Source organism: Eulemur rufifrons, chromosome 26, assembly GCF_041146395.1.
Source record: "Eulemur rufifrons isolate Redbay chromosome 26, OSU_ERuf_1, whole genome shotgun sequence".
Classification (NCBI taxonomy): domain Eukaryota; kingdom Metazoa; phylum Chordata; class Mammalia; order Primates; family Lemuridae; genus Eulemur; species Eulemur rufifrons.
The window spans coordinates 5847108-5867209 of NC_091008.1; the positions used below are offsets into that span (position 1 = coordinate 5847108).

General features: G+C 47.5%; 1 protein-coding gene across 4 annotated transcripts in view; it reads left to right on the plus strand.

The window, feature by feature from the left end:
* LEF1 (lymphoid enhancer binding factor 1) overlaps positions 1 to 20102 on the plus strand; it is a 109709-nt gene that overhangs the window by 60622 nt on the left and 28985 nt on the right. For all 4 annotated transcript variants that reach the window (XM_069459056.1, XM_069459055.1, XM_069459057.1 and 1 more), the window contains exon 4: positions 17240 to 17372. In XM_069459056.1, coding sequence (XP_069315157.1) covers positions 17240 to 17372 — 133 coding nt within the window. The remainder of the gene's footprint in view (positions 1 to 17239; positions 17373 to 20102) is intronic.

The following is a 20102-nucleotide window of genomic DNA, read 5'->3' on the forward strand; positions in this document are numbered from 1 at the left end:
ACAGCCCTGATGGAAACTTCAGATCGGAAGGGACAGGGTCGCACCCATCCCTCTATCGTAAGAATTTAGCCAGATCTGCTACAGGGACGTGAGCTAGCAAACTTAAAAATTTCATTCAGATCTGTAAAAATCATGATTTGGAACGTCATGGACGTTATGCATGACGTTGAAACTACATGGGAAAATGGAGAAGTGGAGGCGAAAACAATTTTTGAAATTCTGAGAGAGCAGCTTTTAAACCTTTTATTGCAACCCCAGGAGTCTTCTGAAGGAGTGGATATCACATTAAAGCGGATTCTCACGTGCTTGTGAGTTTTAAAAAGTGCCGCGTTCTTAAGTACAGGGAAGACGTAAACCACAGTACTAAGCGCTTGGGGTGAAATGTGTGTAGGTTTCAGGTTACTGGTGGAGACTGGTGGCCGGTCCTGGGGACAGGGGCCCTTGAGAGCATGCCCGTGACTCAGAGTCTGCAGGGCACCTTCCCTCGGCCGCTGTGGCACACGCCTGGCTGTCCCCTGGCAGGGGAGACCATGCTGGGTCCCACCCAGGAGGTCTACACACTGACCAGTCACCCCCTGGCACTTGGAGAATCCCTGGGAAGGCTGACATGTGTGCCAGCGGCACCCACAGAGAGTCCCAGCGATACCACTTACGGGACAGCCCCGGAGAGAGCCCTGGGAGGGGAGAGGGACAAGGAGGGCTGATGGCAGTCCTGTGCCCGGGCTGCGAGATGGGCCCAGGAATTGTGTGTGGCGTTGGAGGGAGGGAGGAGGAGAGCGCCTAGGTGTGTCCTCCCTGTGACAGTGTGGGTGTCACCTGTATCTTATGCACAGTAGGTCTTGCTTTTCCTGCGGGTTGTGCTTTGGTTGTATTATGTGTGATTCCAAGTTCAGCCTGCTGAGACTCCCCTGTCCTCGCCGCACCCACAGTTATTACAAGGTTCAGAGATATAGTACGTATATACACACAGTAAAATGTCACCCGGACTTGCCCTCCGTAGAAAGTAAAATTAGCCTTCATTCAGCCCCAATCAGTTTTGGTGCCTTTAGTTTATTTTTTTAATTGGGATATAATTTCCATAACTTAAAGTTCATCGTGTAAAGTGTACAAGCCAATGGTTTTTAGTGTATTCACTGTGTTGTACAACTATCACCACTGTCGAATTCCGGAACATTCCCGTCACTCCAAAGAGAAACCCTGTGTCTATTTGCAGTCAGTCTCAGTTTCCCCTCCACCCAGCCCCTCTTCTGCTTGTCCCCACGGCTTTGCCTGTTCTGGACATCGCACGTAAGTGGAATCACACAACACGTGGCCTTTTTGTATATGGTTCATTTCACTCAACATAATGTTTTCAAGGTTTGTCAGTGGAGTGTCAATACTTCATCCTTTTTCATGGCTGAATAATATTTCATTGCATGTACTACATCCCCATTTGCTTATTCATTCATCAGCTGATGGACATTGTGGATTGTTTCCACTTTTTGGCCGTTATGAATAATACTGTTATGAACATTTGTCTACATGCATTTGGTGAACATATGATTTCAATTCTCTGAGGTCCGAGGAATGGACTTGCTGGGTCGTATGGTAGTTCCGTGTTTAACTTTTTGAGGAACTGCAAAACCGTTTTCCTGTCTATTTCTTTTGAGTATCTTTAAAGCTCTCAACATCAAATTCCTACAAATTGTTTAAAGGGAGTGAGGGGTTAAACAAGTCAACGCATGTGGTTAGAGAAAACACGGGTGAGTTAGTGATAAGTGGAGGAGGAAAAATTCGGGTTATGCTAAACAAAAGAAAACGTATTACTTACCCTGACTTACAGTATCTCCACATTTACACGTCGAAACTGGATTAAACAGGGTCGGTGGGGAAGGTAAATTCCCACAGATTTTTTTAATAGACATATTCAAATCGTGGTGAAACAAGGTTTAATTATTTGCCAGAATGAGCCATAACCGTCAGGTAGAGAAGACGCCCTGCGCACTAATTAGCTAGGAGAGTCGAGAGCCTGAAGAAATCACCATTATTAGCATAAACTGGAAAATTAAGGAGAAGGTGAAGGGTGCGGGCAGGTGGATTCACTCCTTTAAATGACGATGCTTTGTTCTGCGTGTAGAAATTTCCTAAATTTGTAAGAACAGCTGCATTCTGTCCTGACACCCCGTTGATCAGCTTGGCGCGGGGGTCACAGGCTTGCGAATAATTTACGTATTGATTTAGCATGTTCATTAGCACATTCGGATGATCCTGCACAACAACCATTTCTAACGCACAAACACAGGTGACGAAAGCATGGTTAAGAGGAAAGGGGCGGTTCTGTGGTGACCCTGTGTTTGGCTGAGCGGTGACAGCGTGACATGTGTCACACCTGCCTCTGGGGCCCTGGGGCCCATCAGGCCAACTTTGGAGACCCATGGAGTACGCAGGGCTGCGGTTCCTGGAAAACCAGAACATGGGCCGCATCGTGGTTCGGTGGAAGAAAACAGGATTGAGCCCAGCTTTTGTACTTGTACTTTCGGCCTTTTCTGAGCTTTCTCGGGATATTTACGAGTCACTTCTTCACGGGGTGATAGTGAGATCCAAATGAGACAAGGGACATGAAAACACTTTATAAACGTAGAGTTGCGCTCATGTCAACGTCATGGGTTTTGTTCCTGTTTAATTCTTTCTCTCTCAAGACATCAGCCTTTCCCCAGCTCGGAGTGGCTAATTCATATCTAGACCAGGCTGCCAAAGATATGTCCTCTCTGAAATAAAGTACTTAGAGGGGAGCTAGAATTCAGACTTCTAGAATTCCGCAGGCCTCTTCTTCCACGTTTTCTGCCTGTAGGATCACAGCTCTATCATCCTACAAGTCACTGTGACAGGTTCTGTCCCTAGGTTGAAGGCTCAGCGCAAACGTACAGGCCCTTGCCCTGGGAGAAATCAGGTTGGTAATAACTTCAGTGACAATTGAAATGATTTGATGACAGTTAAAATGCTCATGCTCTCTGTCTTAGATGTGTTCTGCAAGCTTTGCTGATGTCCCTTCAGATTCCAGCGCCCGCCGTCAGCAGGGTGGCCTTGATGCGTCTTAAAACTGATTGTTAAAATTCTCAGTGAACAAGTCCTTTCTGGCCCTGTGCGGTTCTTTCTTTTGCTTTCCTGATTTACTTCATCCGTAGCCACTTCTAGCCGTGGAGCGTCCAAACTGGGATGTGTTGGTGTATTAGAGTTCAGAGCTTTAGGACCCGAGAGGTCGCAAGGTCCCTGGCCCTGGAAAGGCCCCACTTTTGTCATTTGTCAACGCCAAGAACCCAGTGCTCGTGGGTTGCGGGCTTCAAGCTGTCGTACACGGGGTTTTGCCCTCCCAACGCCCTCACTCGCACTTTCCTTTCCTGCTGCCTGTTGCATTTATGGACCATCCCGGTGTTTCTGGGTTCCCCAGTATTTATGTGTTTACACTTCCCGAATTAGCTCACCCAGCCGTTCATCCATTCACCCGCCTCCACTCAAACATCGTGAAAATGGTGGTATTCAGGCCAACTGCAGTGGCTCACGCCTGTCATCTTCGTGCTTTGGGAGGCCAAGGCAGGAGGATCGCTTGAGGCCGGGAGTTCAAGACCAGTCTGAGCAACATAGCGAGACCCCCATCTCCACGAAAAATTTAAAAAATTAGCCAGGTGTGGTGGCATGTGTCTGTAGTCTCGGCTACTCAGGAGGCTGAGGCAGGAGGATCGCTTGAGCCCAGGAGTGTGAGGTTGCTGTGAGCTATGATGGCCTCACTTCACTCTCACTCTAGCCTGGACAACAGAGTGAGACCCTGTCTCAAAAAAAAAAAAAAATAAAATAAAATAAAATAAAATTCAGGTGTAGCAGCTGACACTATTAAAGAGGTAAATTGAGATATTCTTCAAGCATTTATATGGACCATATTGTCATATATTTACACCGTAGAAAAACATCCTGACATGAAGTTATCCTGATAGAAAAGCAGAGCTCTCCTAAGGCTGAAAATTAGTAGTGAAGCACAGTGATTAAGAGGGTTCTTTGAGGCCATTATTCATTGTTTCGGAAAATTTCAGAGTTAGGTTTATTTGGTATTCACTGAAGTCATGCACGTTGACTCAAGCAATAATGTTCTCCATGTCGGAAATGAGCTTAATGACTCCTTTTTTTTTTCCCCAAAGTGGAGTTAATATTGTATTTACATAGTGCTTTACTGTTTGCAAAGTATATTTCCGTGCATGATCTCATTTGATCCCTACACAAACACAGCCAGGGAAAACATTCACTTCATCTAGTGCGGAATCTGAACTCAGAAAGGATAAGTCATTTGCCTACGTTCACACGACAAATAGCAGGTAAGACCAAGAATAGTACCCAGGTCTTTTTTTTTTTTTTTTTTTTTTTTGAGAGACAGGATCTTGCTCTGTTGTCCAGGCTGGAGTGCAGTGGTGCTGTCGTAGCTGGCTGTAATTTTGAGCTCCTGGCTTCAAGTGATCCTCCTGCCTCAGCCTCCCAAGAAGCTGGGACTATAGGCATGCACCATACCCAGCTAACTTTTTAAAAATTTTTTGTAGAGATGGGGTCTCACTATGTTGGCCAGGCTTGTCTTGAACTGCTGGTCTCAAGAAATCCTCCCACCTTGGCCTCCTAAAGTTCTGGGATTACAGGTGTGAGCCACGGCGCCCAGCCTGCTGAGGTCTTCAGACTTCAAATTCAGTATGCTGTTTTCTGCCCAATAACTGGCCCCCACATCCAGCCTGGGTATAAGCATCGTTAAAGGAAAGAGTGTCTTTTTTTTTTTTTTTTTTTGCGACAGAGTCTCACTTTGTTGCCCAGGCTAGAGTGAGTCCCGTGGCGTCAGCCTAGCTCACAGCAACCTCAAACTCCTGGGCTCAAGCAATCCTCCTGCCTCAGCCTCCCAAGTAGCTGGGACTACAGGCATGCGCCACTATGCCCGGCTAATTTTTTCTATATATATTTTTAGTTGTCCATATAATTTCTTTCTATTTTTAGTAGAGATGGGGTCTCGCTCTTGCTCAGGCTGGTCTCGAACTCCTGACCTTGAGCGATCCACCCGCCTCGGCCTCCCAGAGTGCTAGGATTACAGGCGTGAGCCACCGCGCCCGGCCGGAAAGAGTGTCTTGAGAACATATTTGAATTAGCCCTCAAATTATTTTTGTTCCTTTCTCCCTCTTCCCAAGATTCATAATTATTTTCAGAAATTCCTAAGCTGATTCCCATATTCTCTAGACATAATTTATGTGACATTTCTTGAGGGAGCCTGCTGCAAAAACAAAAGCCTCTCATCTCTCTCCTTTTAAATACAATATTTAGACCGATGGCGGCTTTCTGGATGACGACTCTCCGCTACACGGCCCTCACGTTGGAAGCTGCGTTAATCTATTCTTTAATGCACTTGTGAAATAGTCTCAGTTATTTGCTTTTTTTGTGTAAAATTCATTTTGTATGGGTCACTTTCTAAAATAATCACACGAAGCGTTTTACGTTATTTGTCTACGTTAACTATTTTCTTGAGAAGTAAAAGGAAGAAGGAAAATGCCGGTGGATCTTGCACAAATTTCTTCTCCTTGCTGTGCCGCGGAGCTCTCTCCTGCTATCAGTTACTCACAGGTGATGCTGCGGAGGCCCAGAGGCAGGGAAGCAGGCGGAGCAGCCAATGACCTTCTGTGCCAGCAGGAGGGGACCAGGAAAGGAAGCCGGGTCACCCCAGATCACATCCAGTGAAGATCCGTGAAATATCTCAGTCTGGAATACTTTCAGACGAAGATCAAGATTGTGATCCCGTTGCTTGTTAAGGAGAAATAAGGAAAGAAAAGAGTATTTCCGCTAGTAATGTAGGAAGGGACTTGCTGTTTGCCAGTATGTGCTGTTAGGTGTTTGACAACCAGCTTGGGGGAGAGGGGACTGTTCACCTTTGCCAATTTCCGTGGTGTAAATAATCCCACCATGACCCATCTCAGGCGACCAACATGATAGTGACAGGCCCTCACCATTCCTGGAAATGCAGCCGTCAGCTCTCGTAAGCTAGAACAAGTCAGCGCCAGCATCAGCTGTAAACTCAGGGTGACGTAGATCGCTCGCGGTAAAGATAGATAGATCAGACATTCAGTCTCTGCCTTGCGTTCATCAGCATGTCCCCCTGCAAAAGATGGGAATGAAGATAAAATTCAAGGCCAGGCACGGTGGCTCACGCCTGTCATCCTAGCACTCTGGGAGGCCGAGGCGGGAGGATCGCTTGAGCTCAGGAGTTCGAGACCAGCCTGAGCAAGAGCGAGACCCCATCTCTACTAAAAATAGAAAGAAATTATATGGACAGCTAAAAATATATATAGAAAAAATTAGCCGGGCATGGTGGCGCATGCCTGTAGTCCCAGCTACTCGGGAGGCTGAGGCAGGAGGATCGCTTGAGCCCAGGAGTTTGAGGTTGCTGTGAACGAGGGTGACGCCACGGCACTCTAGCCTGGGCAACAGAGTGAGACTCTGTCTCAAAAAAAAAAGAAAAGAAAATTCGGGAGGCAAATATCCAATTCACAATAAACGGTACAAAACGGAGTGTATCTTTGATATTATATTCACAGAAGCGCCCTTTTTTCACCAGCAGAGAATAGCTATTGTCGTCTTTGCTACTATAGTTTTCCACGGACTGTAGAATATTTCTCTTTTATGATGTTTATAGAATTGAAAGTGTTCCTTTTTTTTTTTATGCCACCGCAACCAATATTTTCAAGGAAAATTGTTCATTATTTGGGAGCTTTAAGATGAACCGAAATGCACAAAATGATATAGAACCCAGTTTATCTAATCTGCTTTTCTTTGTCGTCTAAGTCTTCAGCCTCAGTTTCCAACTCATTTCAGAATTTTGTTTTTTAAATCCAAAACAAAAGGTTCTTTTTTCTTGACTCAGATTAGCATAGCCTGTGCATGGTGATGTCCCCAGCATTGTTTTCACTCCAGATAAAGCTCTGCTTTTTCTTCCCAGCCCGTATGCTGTGATGTAAAGTGGGAAAGATGGATTACCTGTGAAGGAGTGAGTCCATCAATAACCCATCATGAATATGCAAATGAGTCTCAGGTATTTTTAAAAGTCATCTGAGCTGACTGGCGGGTTGAAGAAGTTCCATGGAACAGCTATAAACTATACCATTTATTCATAAGAATCATTCTGCTCTATAAAATTATAGAGCGATACCATCTGGTAATTTTTTTCACACTTGTAAAGCGGCAGGGGGCAGTTTTATGCTAATTATCGTACAAATACTTGGTTTACTTGGTTCTAAACTTCCTGACGTGGCCCTCAGTGTAGGATATTAAAATTCGAAGCTAGATTGTCAGGGTTGCCACTGACCCTTTCTCATTTTCAGTTTCTTTATCCACAAATTTCCTTTCCCACAAAAGAAACGTTTGTTAAAAAATATGCCAACTTTTTGTGTAAGTCAAACTGGGGTACAAGAGGCGAAGGGGGCAAAACCCCTTTTTAAACTGTAAGCAGAGCTGCCTGAGAGACACATAACGCCAGTCATCCATGCCGGTCATTTGTGTCATTGTAAATTTTCTCACGGCTACATCAAAAAAGGGATAAAGAGGTAACATTAACGTTGGTCATAATTTTATGGAGCACAAAATGTCAAGTTATTTCGAAATGGTAATCAGTGTAAAAATATCGGGATATTTTGCATTCTTCTTTTCACACCAAGGGTTTGCAGTCTCGTGTGTATTTTGTACCTGGCGCATCTCAGTGTGGACCAGGCGCCTGTCAAGGGCCCAGGCTGGTGACCGGTGTCCTCGCTGGACAGCACAGTATAAATGTCACATGTGTGCGTTCATAGAAAACGTCTTGAGCTTCCCGATAAACCTACACTCTCAGGTCTTTATACCTTAGCCCTGACCTTTCTAATAACAGCTGAACCCAAAATAATGTATTTGTGTTGTATTTTCCCTTTTGATTTCTGAAAGGCTCTTCAGCAAATCCAGTAGAAAAATGAGGACTCCTTGCAGACTTAGCTGTTGCTCTTTTTCACTTATTAAAACACCCAGTTTTAGGCAGAAAATGCTTCATCCCTTGGTGCTTATTAAAATCGGGGAGGCTCGCGGGGCCGAAATGGGCACATCGGCCTTCCCGTTACCGTTCTGCAAACGCTTCACGTTGATCTTAAGACAAAAAATCAATTCTGGGTTTAAAACAAGGCACATGCTCTTTATGGTAACTTCAGTTGACCCCGTTTCCATATGCGACAATTAGGGTTAGTGTGTTGGTTTCGCCCCTGTGGAATTCTGCACCGTCAGGCTGAGCGGAAGAGCAGCTCAGCTGTGCTCCCCATCTGGGCAGCTGGGGGGCTTCCCTGACCTTGACCTCCACAGGCTCCAGCTTGCTCCCCCGGCCCCGGGGTACCCGGAGCCCATCTCTGGGCCCCCCACATTCTCCCCTTTCCCTCTGGACGTTCTGGGTCCCAAGGAGAGATGTGGGAGGGAGCGAGGTGCTGCCCTGACGGCCGGGGTCCCCCACTCCTGATCGGCCGTCCTGGGAGGCTGGGGTCCCCCCAACTCCTGATCGGCCGTCCTGGGAGGCCGGGGTCCCCCCCACTCCTGATCGGCCGTCCTGGGAGGCTGGGGTCCCCCCAACTCCTGATCGGCCGTCCTGGGAGGCCGGGGTCCCCCCCACTCCTGATCGGCCGTCCTGGGAGGCCGGGGTCCCCCCAACTCCTGATCGGCCGTCCTGGGAGGCCGGGGTCCCCCCAACTCCTGATCGGCCGTCCTGGGAGGCCGGGGTCCCCCCACTCCTGATCGGCCGTCCTGGGAGGCCGGGGTCCCCCCAACTCCTGATCGGCCGTCCTGGGAGGCCGGGGTCCCCCCCACTCCTGATCGGCCGTCCTGGGAGGCCGGGGTCCCCCCACTCCTGATCAGCCATCCTGGGAGGCCGGGGTCCCCCCACTCCTGATCGGCCGTCCTGGGAGGCCGGGGTCCCTCCACTCCTGATCGGCCGTCCTGGGAGGCCGGGGTCCCTCCACTCCTGATCGGCCGTCCTGGGAGTCTAGGGTCCCCCCACTCCTGATCGGCCGTCCTGGGAGGCCGGGGGTCCCCCCACTCCTGATCGGCCGTCCTGGGAGGCCGGGGTCCCCCCACTCCTGATCGGCCATCCTGGCAGGCCGGGGGTCCCCCCACTCCTGATCGGCCGTCCTGGGAGGCCGGGGTCCCCCCACTCCTGATCGGCGTCCTGGGAGGCCGGGGTCCCCCCACTCCTGATCGGCCGTCCTGGGAGGCTGGGGTCCCCCCACTCCTGATCGGCGTCCTGGGAGTCTAGGGTCCCCCCACTCCTGATCGGCCATCCTGGGAGGCCGGGGTCCCCCCAACTCCTGATCTGCCATCCTGGGAGGCCGGGGTCCCCCCACTCCTGATCGGCCGTCCTGGGAGGCCGGGGTCCCCCCACTCCTGATCGGCCGTCCTGGGAGGCCGGGGTCCCCCCACTCCTGATCGGCCGTCCTGGGAGGCTGGGGTCCCCCCACTCCTGATCGGCCGTCCTGGGAGGCCGGGGTCCCCCCACTCCTGATCGGCCGTCCTGGGAGGCCGGGGTCCCCCCACTCCTGATCGGCCGTCCTGGGAGGCCGGGGTCCCCCCACTCCTGATCGGCCGTCCTGGGAGGCCGGGGGCCTCTTTAACCTGGTACCTGGACTGGCACCAGAGAACCGTGCTGAGCCTATTCAGAGTTGATGGCTAATGAGGTTTAGAGGAGAACTTTCTGGAATTTGCCTTCTGCCCCTTCCTGTCACCCGTTGTCATTATGCAACTTTGCCACTGGGTCACAGGGCAGGGTGTAGCCGCCGCCTGTGCTCTGAGCTCTCTGCGTGGTGCGTGGGGACGGCTCCCACTCCCGACTCCCCACCCACCGTCCCCGATCTATGTCCCACGGACCTGCCCACGCACCGCTGTCACCAAGCTCACGAAACTTGAGCCTCTCCGTAATCATAGGGTCATCATGCGGTGACTGCATTGGCAGAGCAGCTCTGTCTTGCAACAAGGCAGCAGTTTTTAATCCAGGGAGCGGGGGCCACTCTGTCCCCTGTCCCCGCCTGTGTTTGCTGCCCCTCCCTTGCCCGCTGCCCCTCAGCCCACGGATGTGCGATTGTGTCACTACTTGTGTGTACGGACGAGTGCGCACAGCTGCCATCTGATCTTCGGTGTCTGTGACCAGAAGACGCGAACCAGGGGGCTCTGGCTCCCGCTGATGTCCTTCCACACCCACACGAGCCCCGCAGGGTCCCTGCGCTCTCCCAGCTGCCGGTCCAGGCAGACCCTTCCCCGCCTTGTGTCCCTGCCACCCGGTGACGCTTTCTCTTGCCGTTCTGTGTGCCCCGTCCCTTTATTGGACCTCTGAGTCTGTCACTGCATTGCTTGATTCTAAATATTTTACCACTGGCATGGTAAGTCTCAGACCTGCTTTTGTTTGTTCTTTTGGTTTGTTTGTGTTGAATAACTCCAGTTCTTTCTCTTGATTTCTTTCTTTCTTTTTTTTTTGGTGATCATAGCTCACAGCAACCTCCAACTCCTGGGCTCAAGCGATCCTCCTGCCTCAGCCTCCCGAGTAGCTGGGACTACAGGCATGCGCCACCATGCCCGGCTAATTTTTTCTATATATATTTTTAGCTGTCCAGATTATTTCTTTCTATTTTTAGTAGAGACGGGGTCTCGCTCTTGCTCAGGCTGGTCTCGAACTCCTGACCTCGAGCGATCCTCCTGCCTCGGCCTCCCAGAGTGCTGGGATGACAGGCGTGAGCCACCGCGCCCAGCCCCCTGTGACTTCTTCCTTCCCCTCTTAGGGAAACGTTTCAGCTGTCCGGTGATGGCGAAGGTCTCTGGGCTGTCCCTGTGGCTCCAGAGCTGGGCTCATGGAACCTCTGGGTCTTCAGAGCCTGGAACCTCGTCACTGTCTGGAAAACGCTGCTGCGTCCCAGCCAGCAGTGGTCTCAGATCTAAAAGCCACAGCAGACCTGAACCGGGCGTTTCACCTTGGTGGATCTCGGGAAATATCTTCCAGCACTAAGTGCCACTTCTGAGGCCTTGTCAATGCAAGAAGCCATGTGTCCTTCCGGAATAAATCGAATCAGCTGCTCTTTGGGGGGAAGGCTCTCGAAGCTCAGATCCTCCCAAGAAGGGGAGGCACAGCAGGAGGTCGCGTGGCTTCGTTTCCTGAGCACCAGACTCCTTCAGAGTTTAATAAAAAGGAAAACGCCACCGTAGTGATTGAGGCTGGGTGACATTCTTCATCTCAGTTGGCCGGTGGTGCGTTAAAATTCCCCTGGACTCAGTTCGTACCGAGACGACCATTGATGACACACACGGCCAATGGGAACAGAACCCGAGACCTTCGTGTGCGGCCAGATCTTGCACTTTGGGCTTAGCTGGAGTCTGGGGACGTGGGAATCAGGACTAGCCACCAGGCCAGCGGGCTTGTCCCCCGGTTACTCCGCTTGCTAGCAGGCCAGGACCCGGCCATTCGGGAGCTGAACCGCTTTTTTCAGTCCTTCCCAGAACCACATCCTTGGAGGCCAACAACTTTCTGACACCTGAGGCTCCTGCCAGCGGTGAGCGGGTCATTTCTGGGAACGCTGCTCTGGGGGTGGCTCTCCAGCTCCCTAAGGGGCCACCCACTCCGCGTCCGCGGGGGGTGTGGGTTTTACTGGCTGGGATGCCAAAGAGGTCCTTACCTGCGGGGACCGGCCTGGGTGGCGGCCAACCAAGCTTCCTTGGAAGGGTTTCCAGGCCTGGAGGGAGAGGCGGCAGTCGGGCTCTGCAGCTCTCTCCGCTTCTGCTGAGGTGCCTCTTTGTCTGCGGTGACGCCTGTGCCCGGGACAGAGACCACACAGCCATTCCATCGATGTCACACGCCGTGAGGTGTGGCCAGATGGTCGACTCGCTGTCCAAGGTTTTATGAACTTGGCTCTCAGAGAGGCCACGTGGTGCCCCGGTAATGAGCTTCTGCTGCTAGAGCCAGACTTTGGCATTTGGAGCCTGGCGTCGCCACTTACGAGCCGTAGGCTCTTGGGAAAGTGACTGAGCTTCTCCGTGCCGTCTTCTCCCCCGTCAGAGCAGATAATGACAGTACCTGCCCCAAAGCTGGTTGTGAGGATAGAGTGCTAAGCACACGGTAAGCGCTCGGTGTGTGTTAATTGCTGTCATTACTGTGTATCACGTGGTCAGGACAGCCTGATGGCGATTTTTCAGATTCAAGAAGGGAGTTCAGGCCGGGCGCGGTGGCTCACGCCTGTCATCCCAGCACTCTGGGAGGCTGAGGCGGGAGGATCGCTCAAGGTCAGGAGTTCAAGACCAGCCTGAGCAAGAGCGAGACCCCGTCTCTACTAAAAATAGAAAGAAATGATATGGACAGCTAAAATATATATATAGAAAAAATTAGCCGGGCATGGTGGCGCATGCCTGTAGTCCCAGCTACTCGGGAGGCTGAGGCAGGAGGATCGCTTGAGCCCAGGAGTCTGAGGTTGCTGTGAGCTAGGCTGACACCACGGCACTCTAGCCTGGGCAACAGAGCAAAACTGTCTCAAAAAAATATATTTAAAAAAAAAAAAAAAAAGAAGGGGGTTCAGGCTATGTTTGAGTGCTGAGTGTATGCAGGACAGCTGTCTTCAGAGTTCACCCTTGATTATTTTTTGCCATTGTTTCCGTTCCTGCTCTTTCCGTCTTCATCCCCTTTCCTCGGCTCAGCCACCGGCCACCTCCTTGAGGTCAGAGAATGCGCAGCTGGAATCAGAAACCAAGGTCTCAGGCCTCGCTCGGCCACTTACTGCCACTGGAACTCAGACAGGACCCTGCACCTCTCTGAGCGGGAGTGGAGAACTTGGAGATGACTTATAAGGCTGGAGTGATTTGCATGCTTGTGCCCCGGGGCGGTGCAACAAAGAGCACGCGTTGGCAATACCTGGTGATTCTCCGCTGGAAGTTAAGACTGACCTGAACGTACCTGTGAATGGAAAAGAATCCGTGTAATTTGCACCCTTTCTCCCTCCTCCGTCCCTTGTGGTGAGATGTGGAGTGAAAAAGCACGTGAGCGGGAACCAGGAGACTTGGGTTCCAGTAAGTGAGGCGCTATGTGTATAGTACCCAGCACAGAATAAGAGCCCAAAGCATCGGATTTTGCTACCACTTGATTCCAATCAATCATTGGGTGGCCCAGGGGTTCCATTCCCATTGTGTCGCCGTGATCCTGTGTCACTGGAGCTGTGCGGTGACTGGGTGCTTCTGTTACAAGTTCTGACAGTAGCCCCGGCTTGACCACCCGTCCCCTGGTGACCTCTGTTTCTCAGCTTCCGGTCTTAGAAAATAAGGAGCTCGGACAAAATGCACTTTAGGTTTCTTACAACTTTAACATAAAGGCATAGAATTAGACACACACCGTCTCTCCTAATACCTGGTTCATTTTCTTCTTAGTACCCGATGGTATCTTTGCAGATTTTGCTCATCTTTTTTTTTTTTTTTAACATATTCTTTATTTCCAGCACCCACGCCCTGTTGCTTGTCCCGACTTCCAGACCCCTAGAAAGTAAGCTGCGTGAGAATCACGGACCTTCCTGTGTGTTGGTGATTGGTGCTAGAATAGCGCTTGGAGCATGTTAGGTGCTTAATAATTAACCCACATCTATACCTGTAGAGCTGTGCGTACAATGTGGTTGCGTGAATCTGTCTGCGGAGACTTCGTAGTCATTTGATTATTGTTCCCTACCTCCTCCCCACATGAAAATACACCAGTGTTATTAGGAGATGAGCAGAACAGAATTAAGAATGGTTCCTCTGTCAGTCTTCAATTGTAACCAAAGTAGCAGTGCCAGGATCTCACCCTGTGCATGCACAGAGCATCAAAAGGACAGTGACTCCTGAAATCAGAGGAAGCCCACAGAGCTCAGGGCTGAGGACAGCTGACTGGGGTGTCCGTGTGCCAAGAATCTGCAGTGTGGACTGGAATCCGCTTTGTTCCGTGTGTGTACGCGGTGGAGACGGTTGGTGGGAGGCAAAGCATAACCCTTTAGGATGCTGCTCACACATGACTGAGACTTCATATTCCTTTTATTATTTGGCCACAAAAAATGGACATCATCTTTGTTGGCCTTAACGTACCTACTGGTACTGCTTTCCCTATCCATCTTGCAAAATAGAAGACAAGGCCAGAGCTTAAATTAAAATCCTCAGCTTCTTATCTCCTTCCCACAGGAAAGCAAATCTGTGTTGAAAACCGTAAAATTAAGAGGAGAGCGAGGATAGCATAATTTAGCAAAAATTCATGGCACCAGACGCTGAGTTATATGACTGGAGGGATAGGTCAGATATTAAGAAATGCTGCTTGCTAATGCAAGTTCCTTAAGAGGATGCTCTGGAAAAAAGGGCATGCCAAAAATATATATATACATATTTTTATGTATATATGCGTATAGATACACATATATATGTATTTCTGGAAAATTTCTGCAATGCTTACCCTTTATAACTACCCTAAGAAAATATCTTTGTAGATTGTTTGGCAATGACACTTTTGATGAGACTTGCAAAATGAAACTCAAAGCAGTTATATATAGAGTTGAAATATATTCATTTAAAGTAGTTGAAATACATTCATTTTAACATTTGGGTGTTGAGATTTTTGTCTCCTACCTCTGTGTCTGTCCACCCCCACTGCTTCTAGCATTCTAAATTCCTTGGATTTAAGAAGCTCATTCTGTGTATTTGGCAAACCCATCATTAATACTTGAAAAGTAGTGAAAGATTTTTTTTCACACATTTACGTGTATAGATGTTTGTGCCGAGGTGTATAGAGAGAAGTCGTGCGGCTCCAATAACGGTGCTCTATTTCGTAGTCGCCAAGGGCTGTGTGAGCTACACGAGTTCTGCCATCAGAGAGGAACTGATAATTATAAAGTAGAGAAAATCTAGTATAGAATTATATCATTGTCCAAAAAAAAATTATGATTTTTTTTTTCTCCCCTTTGGTTTTTTTCCCCCCATAAGTTTCTTTCGATGAAGGTTGCAATGATAGGATAAAAGGAGAATTAAGTATCGCTAGGGTAATTTTTTCTCATTTTCCAGAGGGTAGTCCTTCCCATTGGGGCCATGTACCTTTTATACCTAACTGTGCAAAAAAACATCAAATTCGGAATCAGTATATGTGATAGGTACAATCACCATACACAAGTGTGTATGAGAGCCCTCCACCATTCCAAATATTGTGCAGTTTTAGGCAGGTCCTCAAATTTTTTTTTTTAAAAACATGAATATGTGCTTCTGGAAGCAACTGATTTCACATGCATTTCAGCTGATAGTGCAGTACAATCTCACTAATTCAAACTAATTATGGTGAAAGCGTGTCTGAACTGGGGAATTCATTGTATGTCTCTTAAATTCATGTTACTCATTACTATAGTGTTTCTAAATAGAGATTTTTCTGAAACTGCTTTAATTAGTATTAATAGATGGGTTTAAAATCAGAAACAAACATCTTTATATGCATATAATTGTGTTGAATTTCCTTTCTTTTTCTGGGGGGGGGGAGGGTTATGAAGTCTCTTTAAAATGATCCCCCTAGTAGAGAAGTTGGTTAATGGGTATAAAAATGCAGTTAGCTGGAAGGAATAAGATCTGGTAATTTCCTAGTACAGTGGGGGAATTATAGTTAACAATATTTTGTTGTATATTTCTTCTTTTTTTTGAGACAGAGTCTCACTTTGTTGCCCGGGCTAGAGTGCCGTGGCATCAGCCTAGCTCACAGCAACCTCAAACTCCTGGGCTCAAGCGATCCTCCTGCCTCAGCCTCCCGAGTAGCTGGGACTATAGGCATGCACCACCATGCCCGGCTAATTTTTTCTATATATATTTTTTAGTTGGCCAGATAATTTCTTTCTACTTTTAGTAGAGACAGAGTCTCACTCTTGCTCAGGCTGGTCTCGAACTCATGACCTCGAGCGATCCTCCCGCCTCGGCCTCCCAGAGTGCTAGGATTACAGGCGTGAGCCACGGCGCCTGGCCTGTTGTATATTTCAAAATAGCTAGAAGAGAAGAATTGTAATGTCCTCAAGACAAAGAACAGATAAATGTTTGATTTGATAGATATCCCAGTTATCGTGATTTGGTCATTACATATTGTATGTATGTCTCAAAATATCACGTGTACCCCCAAAATACATACAACTCTGATATGACAGTAATAAATAAATAAACAAAGTGATCCCTCTAATTTAGGCAGAACCTGCCCTTGTCTTGCCTACATGACTCATTTACTTAGTACGCACTTTCTTGGGGGGAGTAAAGAAACGACTTCAGCTTTGTCTGCAATCAGAATGATCAAGAATTTCAAATTGATGAAGTCTTAGTAGGTAACCTGAACTTGTAAAAAGTGTTGTATAAATTTGGGCTTCCAAATTATTAATAAATAATAAAATTTGTTTGTAAACAGAGTATAAGGTATATAAAGTACGGTAAAATATAAAATGTTAATAATTAACACGTGAAAGCAATATTTCATATTGTGCACTTAAACTCAAGATTGGAAATTTCCTTTTGTCAATGAATACTTCTGGAAACCAGAGAAGCTAAAGATCGACTAAAGCACGGTGGATAGTCACGTTTGATGACAGAGCTATGACATGTGAAAAAAAATGATACGATTCTTAAAGATGTGCAACTGTAGGATTACAGATTCTGCAAACTGAGGGGATATCTCAGTACCCCAAATTTATATGTACTGGGTTGTTTAAAAATTTGCCCTTCAAATCGGCAATATTCATTCATTTATTTGTTCATTGCACAGTTTTTTATTGAGTGCCTTTTTTTTTTTTTGACACCAGACACGTGTAATGAATTAACAGCTTACAAAGCATTATTGAATTTTATTCCAGTAACTCTTTATTGAGCTTAACCCGAGGAGATAGCCCAAAAGGAATCGTGGCTATGTATGTACGGAGGTTCCCGTCATGCGGAATAATCGTGAGCAACATACGTCTCTGCAAGGGGCCCGGTGAATAACTGATGGTCTCTTGGTGGGACATGCGTGGGCTTGGACAGTATGTACCGTAGGAACATTCTGAAGATCTAAGTGAGACGATGTCGTCGCCCAGGTTGGGCGATGAATCTTGGGTTATGTTGACAACTGCTTCCTGCTCCCGTGTGACTTTTTTTTTCTCAGAGAGGAGATAGGATCTGGGCATCCACACTAACTGTCGCCCTCTTGGTTCCTTTGCAGTCAAATAAGGTGCCCGTGGTGCAGCCGTCCCACGCGGTCCATCCTCTGACGCCCCTCATCACGTACAGCGACGAGCACTTTTCTCCAGGGTCACACCCGTCACACATTCCGTCCGATGTCAACTCCAAACAAGGTGAGAGCCCCCGCCTGGCCAGCCAGGTCCCCCCTGAGTCCCCCTCCAGGTGCCTTTGCCCCACGTCACCGTGTGGATCCAAGCACACTTGCAGAAGACAAGTGTCACCTATTGGCCGGCGACGCTTTAGAAACCCACAAGAGTCTGTTACTTTTATTTCTCAAGGTTAAAAAGCAGAAGAAAAGACCAGTGTGGTCATTTTCCAAGTGACAGCTCTGAAAAGCTGTCATCTACAGCACAAACCATTATGTTGGACAAAGACACTAAACATTCAGTACAGTACTCATTTATTTCAATATGTGTAGGGTATTTATGGTAATATTTTTAAAAAGTTGGGAAAGGAAGTAGATTTTTACTTCGAATGTTATTCTTTTGAGCCTCTTGTGATTTCTTTTGGTTACATTGTGTGGTATTCTCTACTCGTGATTTACCAGCACTAGCTTAGATATTGCGAATCATAATTAAAGTACAAAACTCTCTCTTTTCAGAGCAGCATGAATCTTATTTTGCTTTTCTACATTAATATTGACTTCTTCGTTTCTCTACATTAATATTTACTTTCTACTTTCATTTTTGGAAAAATGTATAAGAAGTTTGAAAAATTAAAATGTCCAGTTTCTGCCTGATCCGTGTGGGTCTGAGTGGGTAGCGGGACAAAGAGCTCTGGTTCTCTGAGCCTTCTGGTGCCACCTCCTCCAGGCAGACCCCCTGGCTGGCTTTGCTGTCCCAGGATGGCCCGTTCTTTCCCTGCACACTTGGACTTCAACAGGGTCTTTGAAAGTTCACAACGAAAGATCTCACAAACCCACGTGAAGGCAGAGAATGTAGAGGGGAGACATTTGTCCCTGCCTGCGTCTCACCCTTTGGTGCAGCCCTGCATTTGACCTGTACCAGACGACAAAATGTCGTGAGGGTGTGAAAAAGAGTGGAGCCCAAAGGCTGGGTGTTGGGTGTTCTTTCCACTATTATTAACACTTCGAGATTAAACGCTGAACACTTTTGGTTCTACTTACTTGAAGACTTAGGTACTGCGGGAGCCCAGGTGCCTTTGCTGATAGAAAGTAGGAATCACCTCCACAGATGTTTCCAGACTCACCTGTGACTCCTCATCCCCAGTCCTTTCCTCCACCTGCTTCCTTTAGTCAAGCGATAGGTCTCCCTGGCTGTGTGCGAAGATGGACAATCGAGAGAGGCGTCTTACAAAAAAGGCTGCCTTTCAGAGGGACGCCAGCACTGTGATCTCGGTCACGGTGAGTTTGAGGGGTCCTTGAGGAATCCAAGAAGGGACACATGAAGTGGACGATTTAGACTCGTGGGCCAAAATGACCCACATCTGGGAACCATAAGGATGTGGGTGAGGATTAAACAATGGACAGAGAAGCCTCCAGCAATTAGCAAAAAGAACCCAACAGTGTGTTATATTTAGTTTTAACTCTGTATTTATTTAACTAACAATCCGGTAGAGCTTACTGTGTCCCAGGTCCTATCTGAAGCACTTTGCAGCATTAACTTATTTAAAAAGAAGAACAATCGTGGTTCAGTAGTTTTTCCCCTCAAGAAATCTAGAACCGTTCAATTTTTAAAAGAGACAAGTTTGTAACTGGCAACTAATTCCGTTTATATTTTCTCCTCTGTTTCTATCTCTTACTGCTACCCTGGCTTGTTTTACCTGATTGTAATTTATATCATTGCTTCTCAAAAAAAAAAAAAAAATTTTTTTTTTTTTTTTTTTTTTTTTTGAGACAGAGTCTCACTTTGTTGCCCAGGCTAGAGTGAGTGCCGTGGCGTCAGCCTGGCTCACAGCAACCTCAAACTCCTGGGCTCAAGCGATCCTCCTGCCTCAGCCTCCCGAGTAGCTGGGACTACAGGCATGCGCCACCATGCCCGGCTAATTTTTTGTATATATATATATTTTAGTTGTCCATATAATTTCTTTCTATTTTTAGTAGAGACGGGGTCTCACTCTTGCTCAGGCTAGTCTCGAACTCCTGACCTTGAGCGATCCACCCGCCTCTGCCTCCCAGAGTGCTAGGATTACAGGCGTGAGCCACCGCGCCCGGCCAAAAAATTTTTTTTTTAAAGAAACGCTCTAGAACTACTGAGAAGGGACTAGTGGGCATGACCAGAAGTTGTCTGCTTGTAGTTTTTTTAGTCTTTATTTTGTTCTAAAAATCGGTGTGATTTTTATATTCTAGTCCATATACTCTTTGTGCTTATTTTGATATAAAAATTCTGTTTTTAATTACATGTTTATCCCGGGCCTTATGTGCCTCATCATCATGTACTTCTGGAGATATGTAAACTCTGGTTTGGAAAGCTCTCGCTTACATGATACTGAGTTTATATAATTCCATCTGAGTACTTCCATGGCCAAAAAAACAAGCTCACTAGATCTCTTGCTTTGATTCTTGTTCTCTCCTGCCTTTCGAGGCACAGCGGGTGGCTGAACTGGTTAGAGCATCATGATACTGAGGCCAGAGCTGTTCCCAGTAGGCTAGTTAGGTGTATCCAAAACAAACAAACCCAAAGAGCGTCATGTCCAAACTCTAGCTTTAGACAGAACTACCCGGTAAATAGAGTAAATATAAACTGTCAGCAGAACCTATTCTCCCTTATGGAAAAATAACTTAGGGTTAATTTTCTATTAAGGAGTAAATTAGTTTCACTTCTCTCTCTGTGTGTGTGTATGTGTGTGTGTGTATGTATGTAGGAAAGAAAGGAAGTTCATAC